The following is a 12,304-nucleotide window of genomic DNA, read 5'->3' on the forward strand; positions in this document are numbered from 1 at the left end:
AAAAATTACAAAAGAAAAAATACCAAGGCTACACAGACTTCCAGAAAATGGAAGAGGTGGGAATTCTTCCTAACTCATTCCACGAAGGTGAATTCCTCAGATACCAAACCAGACTAAGACATTACAAGAAAACAACGGACCCTATGCCTCATGAACAAAATGCAAAAAGCTCTAAATTAAATTTTAGAAAATCAAGTTCATCAATTTATAAAAATGGTAACATACCATGATTACATAGGGTTTCTCCTAAGAATGAAAGGTTAGTTTAAATTTGAAAACCAGTGTAATTTACCATACTAACAAATTAATAAAGAAAAATCATGTGATTATCTTAATAGATACAGAAAGAGCATCTGACAAAAATCCAACATCCATTCCTGATACAAATTCTCAGCAAACTGGGAAATAAAATTAACCACCTGATAAAAGAGATTTATAAAAAACATCTATGATAATATCATACTTGATGGTGAGAGACTAAATGTTTTCCCACTCATTACCCATAAGATCATGAAGAAGGTAACACTATGTATTCTCATCATTTCTATTTGATACTGTAACACTGTACTGGAGATTTAGCCTATGCTATAAGGCAAAAATATAAGAATAAAAATAAAAATAAAAGGCATTCAATTTGGAAAGGAAGAAATTAAACCTGTTTTCTATTTGCTTGAATGTCTATGTAGAGAATCTAGTAAAATATACTAAAAAAAGCTACTAAAACTAAAAAGACATTAAGATGGCGTAATACAAGTTCAACATCCAACAGTCAATGGTATTTCTATAAATGAGCAACAAACAATTATAAACTGATACTGGAAAACAGTATCATTTACATATGAAATACTCAGGAATAAATGAGCCAAACGTGTAGAACTTATACCCTAAAAACTGAAAAAAAAAAAAAAAAAGGAAAAACAAAACAAAACAAAAACAAAAACAAAAAACAAACCAGTGCTGCAAGAAATTGAAGGAGACCTCAATAAATGAAGAAATATATCACGTTAAATGAGTCAGATTACTGAACACTGTTAACATGTCAGTTCCCCCCACACTGATCTGTGGATTCAAGGCATGCCAATTGGAGCTCTAGAAGGCTGCTACGAAGCTTATTCTAAAATTCATGCAGACTTAAAAAGGACCTTGGATAGCTAAACCAACATTAAAAAATGACAACGTTGGAGGACCAATAATACCTAATTCCAAGACATACTATAAGGCTGTAGTAATCAAGATGGTGTGTTATTGATGTAAAGACAGAAAAGGAGAGCAATGGGTCAGAACAGAGTGTCTGGAAACAAATCCACACATATACTGACAACTGATTTGACAACAAAAATGCACAAGGGCCATTCATCTGAGGCAGGATTGTTTTTTCAACAAATGGTACTGGAACAACCAGATACACAAATGTAAAACAAAACAAAATAAACCCTCTGATCCAAACCTCACACCATATAAAAAAATTAACACAAAACCGATCACAGATTCAAACATAAAACCTGAAATTATAAAACTTTTACAAGAAGACATAGGAGAAAACTCCTGTGACTTTAGGCCAGGTTGCTTAGATACTATAACTAAAGCATGACTCATAAGAAAAAAAACTGGAAAGTTGGAATTCATCAAAATAAAGCTTGCTCTTTGAAAGCCACTGTTAAGAGAATGAAAAGAAAAAACAGAACAAAAGGGAAATATCTGCAAATCACGTATCTGATGAAGAACATATTTAAAATATATAAAGAACATTGTGACGTCACACACCTGACAATGGATGGGTCTGATCTCACAAAGGGGAGAAAAGAAAAAGAAAGAAGGAAAAAGGCTGAAAAATGAATAGAGTAAGAACTTAAACGAAAAATAAAGAGGTTGCAAACAACAGGGTGTTTTAGGGAGAAAAGAAACTACTTCTTTCTTATGGACAGAAAGAGAAACTGAGTGTGTCTGGAATAGAATTACTATAAAGATGGAATCAATACATAGTGGAAGACTGACAGGATACTTAGAATTAACTCTTATGGTTTCACTATATTAACAAGAGATTTAATTCATTCATTCAGTTCACATTTGAGTGTTCCTAAATAAAGGACTTTAATATGACTGACCATCTGAATTAAGTTTTCTTTGATCAAAGCTGTTAATGAAATAAAACATATTATGTTTTAAAAAAAACCTGAACAAATTCAAGTTAAAAATACATTAATGACAAAGAAATACCAATACTACTTATTAAGGACTGTAACTTATTTACAGAAATTTCATTACAAACTCTAACCTAGGCAGTAGATAATAACATCATAGGGGTATGAGGTACAAAAGGTGAAAGTTTGAGACCTTTAAGAATATGCCTTTGTTAAATTAACCTATTGGAGTTTCTTCATGATGATCTTAAAAAGGAAGTGCAATACTAAAGTGTGTAAAACTTACTTGCACAGAAGTGATTGACATTTCTAAAAAAATAAAGAATAAACAAGACAAATTCAAGTGGAAGTGGTAAGAGGTGGTCCTATATGGCTTATTTATATATTCTGGTCAACCAACTAAATAAGTAGATGTTGCAAACTGAATGGCAAGAATGCAAAGAAACAAAAAAACTGGTCTGTGTCCATTTACTTGGGTACTATGGACTCATTTGGGTAAATTAAAGAAATAAAGAAATGACTTTTTTGTACATACTGGGCTGTAATATTTCCACCTTGGACTCGCCTACAGTTTTCAGGTCATGAGAAATGTATCTTAATTCATCCTTACTTCTAAGAAATTACTACTATAGGGAAAGCCCAAAGGCTGCAGATGAACTTGAGCATTTAGACATATCTGAACTTCTCATGAAAAATTTATTTTGAGAAGCTTCGTAAGTACTCTATGCTCAAAAAGAAAAGTTGAGCTACTTTAACAGCCTTTAGAAGCTGAGATGTTTTGTGAGTTTTTTTTTTTTTAAACCTTAATAAGTAGAGTATGGTGTGGAATGATCTCTGTATCATTTGAAAATAGGTATCCAATGCAGTCAGAGTGACTACAGTCTCTCATTTTGCATTTTAGGTAAAAGCCTGAAATTTTTTTTATAAAACTAATGTTCAAAAACACCAAGAGCAGTGGTGTCATAACATATTAAAGATGGTTATTTTTTGGTTGTTGAAACAGTTTGTCCTCACTGATCCAGAGTACTATATATATATATATATAGTCATTAGCATAAAGTCATTGAGTATATATACTACTCCTTAGGGGCAATGACTGCATTATCAACTGTTCTAAAAAAATTCACTTTTTTAGAGAATGAACTGAGAACTCTCCTGGCAGATGTAATAAGAACAAAAACTGGAAAGACCTGGGATGTATGTTTGTATCCTATGAATGGCACAACAGGAAAGCCTGGAAAGAAAAGTAGATTAGGGAACAGAGGAACTGTGTTCTGGAACTGGGTCTGCCACTTAGTACCCACAGTGACTTGAAACAAGTCTCAGCCCTGAAGATCTTGTTTCGCCATAGGTAAGACAGGGATCAGGATACTGGTCTGCAGGGAAATGGTGGGAATCAGATGTGATAATGTGAGCATGCCCCAAAGTGATACGAGGCTATAGATAGTTACATCATCATCAATGGATTTTCTCTCAGAAAGAAAAATTTTTAAGCTTCCAACAAGATGTTATTTTAACAAGAAGCCTGACCATACTAAATATAATTTAAAAAGTAAATACCCCAGTAGTCTGGGAACCTTTGGTCTTGGTCTGTGCACTGATACAGACATGTCCTGTGAAATTTATGCAAGGCCTTTCTCCTTAGTTTTCTTGACTAGAAAACAGACGGGATATAGAATTTCTAAGGAATCTTGTTAGGTCATGATTTTGTGACTCTTTAAAAATCATTTAAAAATCATGTTTGTCTTTCATCTGTAGAATGAAACATTATCTTGTGAGATAATACATGAGTTTATTTGATAATTTCTGTAAGTTAGATTGTCAATGCATCAGAAGTTTTGAACTGATCATGATCTCAGGGTTATGAGTTGAGCCCCGAGTCAGACCTCACACTCAGCAGGCAGTCTGCTTGGGATTCTCTTCCCCTCTTCCTCTGCACCCCCACCCACCTACGTGTGCATATGCAAGAGCCCTTTCTCTCTCAAATAAATGAATAAATCAAATCTTTAAAAAAAAAAAAAAAATAGGGCAGCCTGGGTGGCTCAGTGGCTTAGCGCCACCTTCAGTCCCGGGTGTGGTCCTGGAGACCCGGATGGAGTTCCATGTCAGGCTCCCTGCATGGAATGGAGCCTGCTTCTCCTTCTGCCTGTGTCTGTGCCTCTCTCTCTCTCTCTTTCTCTCTCTCATGAATAAATAAATAAAATTTAAAAAAAAGTAAAATGTTACTCAAAAATAAAAGACAAAACAGGCCCACAAAAACAAAAATTTAGTGTGATATTTTAATTTTATTTACTATTATTTCTTGTAACTTATATATATCTTCAATATCCAACCATTAAAATATTCTCCTTAATCTAGCTTACCTCTTTCAAAATCAGGGATCTAAAATTTAACTTTTGGTTGTAATGTCTTAAAAAGAGAAATGAAGAAATAATCCTTAAAAAAAAAAAAAAAACCAAACCCAACTATTTATCACCACAAATTATTTAGGAGGAGAAGTTGCTTACTGTGTCATGGACTCTGAGCCCAGTCTGAAATCCTGGGACTTGTCCTTAATGACTGGCTGCTGTGAAAGAAGAACAACAATTGGTGAGGCAAGACTTGGAGAAGATAATGCAGGCAATAGTCACAACTTGCTGAATGAGGAGAGAACATGTCTGTCTATCAGAAACATGTATTTACTCTTATGGAAAACCAAATGGTTCTTCACATCATCTGAGCACTTATACCCAAAGTCAGTTTTCAGGTATGTGGCAAAAAAAAGTCAGGTGTGAATCAGTCTAAATTAATCTAGACATACTATGTGGGAGATCGCTTAAGTTCTAAATTTATCTTTCAACACTGCAGCTTTTCTTCCTCATTTTTTCGGTATACTTTATATTTTCACAGTGATGATATCATGCAACTGTTTATATTTTCACCTTGATGATATCATGTAAAATTTTGATCTGAAAACAGTCTTCTACAAAATTTGTTCAGGATATATTTTATTAATGGCACCTTCCTGGGGGAAAACAAATTAATAAGCACTTCCAGTGGTGCCAGATTATACTGAGCATCGTGTTAGATGGTTCATCAGGAATTCAAGCATTAACTCCAGATGAAAGTATACGGTGGGAAAATGGTGTCTGATATGAGATAGTCTTTAATAAATCAGCCCAATGTTGCTATAAAATTGACTACGAATTTTTTTTTTTTTTTTTAAGATAGTTACATGTTATGGAAAGATTCCTTTAAAATTCACATAGAAGGACACCTGAGTGGCTCAGTAGTTAAGCGTCTGCCTTCGGCCCAGGGCATATCAGGCTCCCTGCATGGAGCCTGCTTCTCCCTATGCCTTTGCCTGTCTCTGCCTCTCTGTGTATCTCTCATGAATAAATAAAATCTTAAAAAAATAAATAAAATTCACATAGAAAATATACATTGTTCCTATGTTAAAGTTTTGAGTTATATACAAACGAAAGGGATATACCATATCTATTTAATTACTTAAATTAAAAAAAATCTCAAAAAAATCCAAAATGAAAGAAAAGGAGTACAACCTTTTCTTTCAGGGTTAAGTTGTCTGAGCAACTACTGCTTTCCAAGCCTTATCTTTCCCGAAGCTTATTTCGGTTTGTAGATTTCCTCCTTCACAATCAGATTTCTGCAAGATTTGCACTGAATATCTTAAAACAGGTATTACTTATCATCACAAAGATTTCAAGAGGATATTGTTTTCTGGATCATAATTATGTCATATTATTGCTATCTCTATAGCTTTAAATCAAGCATAGGATAAAAACAAGAATAAAAGAACAAGAAGACTGTGGTGAAAGGTGGATGTTGTAGCAAGTGACTCAATTTCACAAAACAACAAAAGAATAAGTAACACCTTGATTTTTCTCTACAGGTGAAGATGATCGGACTCAGTTAAAATGTGGGGAAAAAAATACAAACACACAAAAAATTCAATTTAAGGACTAATTCAGACTACAAACAGTCTATTTGCCCTCAACTTGACAGAGTAAGAAGTAAAGAAAGCCATCAAAATCTAAACTCAGCATCAATTATAACTGAATTTCTTTAGTTTTGCCCTAGACTTATGAAATAAATTCCAAACACAGCAAATTAATTTAATTAATACTAATTTTATTTTTTATATGGTCTAATAAGTATTACTTCTATCTTTTTGCCCATGGCAAGGCCAGTATCTTATCATAAATGTATGTATAATGTGTGAAACTTTGTAAAACTCTGGATTAAAAAAAAAAAAACCTTCAACATAACAGCTCTAATAAAAATCGGAACCTACTCCAAAGGTTGAGGGAAAAGAAGACAGATAATAATACATCACTGTTAAGTCAATGTTACTTTTAATTATTTGTGACCCTGACAAATGAGTAACAGTGTATTGCCACATGCAGGTCTTACCAGACCTGCTTTTAATAGACTGTTCATGTAAAATGGGTGCTGTCATGCCCTCAAAAAGTGTCTTAAGTGGGTTTGACACCGTCCCTGCTCTTTCCTACTGTATACTGTGTTACAGTGACTGGCACACCCAAGTCCTTTTTCATGGCTTGTGTTCAAATCCTATGAATCCCAAGTTAACAGGGTATCCACGTTACAAAGTTTTAATACTTATTTGTTAAAGGACACTTATTTAATTCGGACCAATATTCCACTTCTAAACACCTTTACTCACTCATTCCTTGGTCTCAGCAGCAGCACGTCATATGGGTAGTTACCCATGGAGGCAGAAGGAGGGGGAAGAAGGAGGTGTCTCTGTGAGCTGTTTTGTTTCATTTTTTTCTTTTAACATAAAAGCCCCCAAGGCTAGAACACGATCAGCCCGTAAGCACCACCCCCACCATAAACAAGGCCAAGGAGCACCACTACCCTTCTTTCCCTCCTGTCCACGCACACCACTCAGTTTTTGTGACTCTGTTTCCTCTTCACGGATACCCTTGATTTGGAGAGGAGGGGATGAAGAGAGGAAGATGAGCAAATCAAAGGAGATGAATGAAAGGATCAGAATCCAGAGGCTCCTGCTTCCCAAACCCTCACAGCTTCTCCATGATGCTTTTACATTTAGATGCAGTGAGACTTAAACATGAAAGGAATGATTAATGGCATGATTTTAAGTGCCTCCACTGATTTCATGGAGATTTACAAAGAAAACAACTCATAAATAGCTCTGTAAAAGAGAAATGAGCCATGCAAACAACTCACCCAAAATTTTCTGTAAACTTGAAGAATGAATGTAAAATTAGGTAAATGTTCAAGCAATGTCTGTTGTAGCTAGCACACTAGTGAGCTTTAAATAAGGCAAATTTAAGATACAGTAGGACTCTATATTTACATGCTGTTTATAATACCTTCTGATAGTTCTCCGTTGCCCATATAATTAATATCTGTAATTTACTTATACTCACTTTAAGGAATTTAAAAAAAGAGGAAAACCACCACCCACCAGTCTTGGCTCTGTCATTAACTTTCTCTGTTAATGAGCACAGCCACTTAACTTCTCTTGGGATCTGTTTTTCACTTGAAAATGAACAAGACGGCGCTCAGAATAAAAGCATGAACTCTACGGTAGCACTGTTCTTGTATTTTACAGATGAGGAAATGGAGGCCCAGAGTCACCAAGCTTACAGAAGTAGCCTGAAGGGTACAGTTCTGTTTTCTTCAAACTGATTTAAGAACAAACTATTTTTTTTTTTTTTCAGAACAGTTTTGTTTGAGAGCCTTATATATAAACACTTAAATGTAGAATTACTCTAAGTGAAGCTAGGTTTGGTGGTCTGGCAAACCCTGTCTTCCCAGCCCAACTCCCCAGAGCCCTAAAGAATAGGATTCTACAAAAAAGAGTTTATAGACAACTGGACTAGACAAGCTCGCCTAGATTTCCTCTGTTGCTAAAACTGTTTCCAGGAGCACAATTTTACAACTTTATATATTCATATGTTTGCTGTTGATTCTTTGGTTTATGATTATTTGTAATTGATTATGTAAATTATGATGCATTTCCTTAAGGACAAAATATTTCCCTACATGAAGACACAGTTTTGAAACAAAACGCGGGGTGCGTGGATGGCTCAGTGGTTGAGCGTCTGCCTTTGACTCGGATTATGATCTCGCAGTCCTGGGATTGAGTCCCACATCGGGCTCCCTGTGGGGAGCCTACTTCTCCCTCTGCCTATGTCTCTGCCTCTTTCTCTGTGTCTTTCATGAATAAATAGATGAAATCTTAAAAAAAAAAGAGGGATTGTGAGATTGGATTTAAAAAAATATTAAACAAAATGCGAAGGTCTTCACCTTGGTTCACGATTTGTAGTTTTCAGTACTAATTAAAACAACAACAACAACAACAACAACAACAACAGATATTTATGAAATGCTACGCTGTAAGTGAGGCACTGTGCTACACATCCTGGGGTATAAGCTGAGTAGACTGTAAGAGTTTATGATATAATGGGGAAAGATGTGGATACAACCAACAAAGCAGAGGGGGACAAACATTATGATAAAGGTAAAAAAGGAAATGTATGGAAATAAAGGAACAGAAGCCCTGAATTGTAACTTGAGGTTTTTGAGAAGGATTCACAGAGGAGGGCAGCCCGGGTGGCTCAGTGGTTTAGTGCCGCCTTCAGCTCAGGGCCTGATCCTGGAGATTCCGGATCAAGTCCCATATTGGGCTCCCTGCTTCTCCCTCTGCCTGTGTCTCTGCCTCTCTCTCTCTCTCTCTCTGTGTGTCTCTCATGAATAAATAAATAAAATCTTATTATTTTTTTAATAAAATCTTTAAAAAAGTATTCACAGAGGATGGAGCATTTAGCAAGATCTTAAGAGATGAATTGCAATTCTGGTAATTGGAGAGGCACAAAAAAACTCTACAGTTCAAGAAAACAGGGTGAGCAAAGGTTTGAAGAATGTCTGCAGGGTAGCCTACTCAGGAGGATGAGAAGATGAAAAGTAGGTCAGAATTCAATTCAATCTTCAAGGTGTGGGATCTAGATAAACATTTACGAGATTTGGACCTTATAGACAATGTTGAGCCAACTATGATTTCTGAGCCAGTAGGTCACATGACTTGATTTCTATTTTGGCAAAGTATCTCATCTCCAGTAGGCTGGGAACAGGTGGATCAAAGGTGGGAGAATGGAAGAGTGAAGACTGCTAAAGGCAGGGACCAGGGGGCCATTTCATGCCAATATACCTCCTGTGATCTCTCCTCTCTGTTCACTTTTTAAAAAAGCTGACATCCCTAATTACCTTCTGCCCTTTGTCCTTTCCATTCTCTATATTCCTCTGTTCCCATGTATTTAACCAGTGTGTTTAGGTTAATGACTTCCAAATCAATACCATGAAACCAGATCTCAAGTTTTCTTTAAAATTATTTGGCAATCGCCAGTTTTTAGCAAATTCTGTATACACATTTTTTTTTTTTTTTTCTGAAAACTCACTTCGTTTCATCAAAACTACCTAGGAAGTCTGAGTTTTCAGCACATCTCTCCTGAGTTCCATAGATGCTCAAAAGATATCTGCAATTGGCTGCCACAAAGACACTGTCAACTTTGTGAGTCTCCAATTGAAGTGTTGCTTATATTCTTAAGTCCCAAGATGTTCACATCAGAAACCTAGATTCTTCTTTTATTTTCACATGGATTTAGTCACCAGGTCCTAGTTTCTCATTGTGTTTGGCTTGAATTATTGCTTCTCCTGGTCTTACTTCCTTTAGTGCTGCTTTTCCCTAGTTTTTTCAGAGCTTCTGACGTCAGCTTGCTTTTGTTTTTTGCCTTTTTTTTTTTTTTTTTTTTTAGAGAGAGAGAGAGAGAACACGAGCTTGGGGGTGGGGGAGGAGAGGGAAAAAGAGAATCCTAAGTAGGTTCCACACCCAGCACAGAGCCCGATGGGCTTGGTCTCACAACTCAGATCATGACCTGAGCCAAAAGAGTTGGACGCTTATTGACTGAGCCACCCAGGCATCTCTAGAGTGAGCTTTTGAAACAATCAATTTGATCATGCTGTCTTCCACGCTTTAAATCCTCCGGTGGCTCCAGCTTCAGGATAAAATCCAGCTTCTTAACATGCCATATAGGAACCTTCTTAATCCTGTCTACTTGTTCAGGTTCAGCACTTTCTATTTTTAAACTTTGCATCTCAAGCCCAAGCCATGATGAAATACTTGTGGTGGCCCCAATACACCATGCCTTTGTATGGATCTGTTCGGTCTACCAGGAATGCCCTTCCTCCCATGAAACTCAATTTGGAAATCAATTCTTCTGAAAAGCTTTCTTGACCTCACCAAGCTTAGGTCAGGGACCATTTCTATTTGTTCTTCTTGCATTTCATGCAGAAGTCTATCATCCTCTTGTGCTGCAAAACCCCCTGATGTTTGACTATCTGCCAGCTCTTTCAAGAGAAAAATCCCTAAAGGAGGAGGCAGATGATGGGCATATCAGATCAGACATTCCAGAATGATATCTACATAAAAATTTCTAGTAGGCAATTAGAAATACACATTGGGGATTCAGGGAGCCCGAGTTATAGATATAGAATTTGATACATCTGAAATACCAAAGTATTATCTGCAACTATGGGGGTAGAAGAGATAATCTAGAAAAAATATGTTAAAGAAAAATATAAAACAACAACAAAAAAGATGCAGCAGCGTGTATGTTGGAAAAGGCTTGTATGACAGTGGCAGGCTGAGCCAGAGAAGGAGAAAGGGGCAGGAAGGGCAGTGTTACAAAAGGAAAGAGAAGCAGCTGGGAGACAGTGGTGGTAATGACCCACAACTTTGGGGGTATTTCTTTACTTGGTCTATTAACAGCTGGGTTTGGTCCTTTCCTCCACTCTGCACTTTATCCTTTGTTCCTACCCGCACTGTGACCAGAGTCGACTTTCCAATTTTTCTGGTGAGCATTTCTGGCCACTTTAGGGCTTTTGCACACGTGGTTTCTGGTGCCTCAAATGTATCCTCTTCATAAAAACTAACCATCTACCTCTCACCACATGGCCTCATACATACTCACTGTCCTTTCACTGCTCATATGCTTCCTTTCATGACTAATTACAATGACTTTCACTCACTAGACTGTAACTTCTATAAATGGAGGGGCTGTTTCTGTTTAATTTGCTCTTATACCATTCAGACAACACCCCACCAGAGTGCCTGGGAAAACAGCAGGCATTCAACACACAGGTGTGAAATGAATAATGAAGATGTCAAAGGAGTGGAGGAATAAGGATGGGGTCACTGATGGGGTGAGAGCTAGAAGAATGTGGGATGGCAAAATGACCAAAATTACAAGTAGGGGGATGCCTGGGTGGCTCAGCAGTTGGGTGTCTGCCTTTGGCTTTCGGCATGATCCTGGAGTCCCGGGGATGGAGTCCCACATTGGGCTTCCTGCATGAAGCCTGCTTTTCCTTCTGCCTATGTCTCTGCCTCTCTGTGTAACTCTCATGAATAAATAAAGCTTAAAAAAACAAAACAAAATTACAAGTGGAGGGGTCAACTATAGAAACGTGCTTCTTTCATTGAGATTTGAAAGCAGCTGGAGAAGGAAGGTGAAACTAACAGAAATACAGAGAGAGATGAGAAGTAGAGAAAATTCATGTCTAATGACTTCTCTTTCAAGAAGAGACAGTCAGGGGCAACTGGGTAGCTCAAGCAGTTGAGTGTCTGCCTCTGGCTCAGGGCGTGATCCTGGGGTCCTGGGATGGAGTCCTACATTTGGGCTCCCCATGGGGAGCCCGCTTCTCCCTCTGCCTATGTCTCTGCCTTTCTGTGTCTCTCATGGATAAATTAAAAAAAAAAAAAATATATATATATATATTTTTTTTTTGAAGAAGAGACAAAGTCAACTTGGGAGTAAGAAATTAGGGACTTGACAATATCTTTAAGAGGGTATGGGCACCTGAGTGGCTCAGTCAGTCAAGTGTCTGCCTTCAGCTCAGGTCATGATCCCAGGGTCCTGGATTGAGGCCCACATTGGGCTCCCTGCTCCTCTCTCTCCCTCTGCCCCTTTCTCCTCCCATTTGTGCACATGTGCGCTCTCTTTCATTCTCTCAAAATAAATAAGTAAAATCTTTAAAAAGCGTGCTTAGTCACATGCTCCAAATACTATATGTGTCCAGCATCAAACTGGTAAATAATTTCTGCTTCCATGCATTTATTT

General features: G+C 37.1%; 1 protein-coding gene across 18 annotated transcripts in view; it reads right to left on the reverse strand.

Moving 5' to 3' along the window:
• AHI1 (Abelson helper integration site 1) overlaps positions 1 to 12,304 on the reverse strand; it is a 199,003-nt gene that overhangs the window by 17,958 nt on the left and 168,741 nt on the right. For 17 of the 18 annotated variants that reach the window (XR_012030072.1, XM_072824443.1, XM_072824495.1 and 14 more), the window contains one exon: positions 4,649 to 4,707. Coding sequence is in view for 17 of the 18 variants with exons in the window: in XM_072824443.1 (XP_072680544.1) it covers positions 4,649 to 4,707 (59 nt within the window). In the remaining variant the exon portion in view is untranslated. The remainder of the gene's footprint in view (positions 1 to 4,648; positions 4,708 to 12,304) is intronic. The other variant, XM_072824541.1, reaches the window with a different exon arrangement.

The sequence above is a fragment of the Canis lupus genome, chromosome 1 (assembly GCF_048164855.1).
Source record: "Canis lupus baileyi chromosome 1, mCanLup2.hap1, whole genome shotgun sequence".
Taxonomy (NCBI): domain Eukaryota; kingdom Metazoa; phylum Chordata; class Mammalia; order Carnivora; family Canidae; genus Canis; species Canis lupus.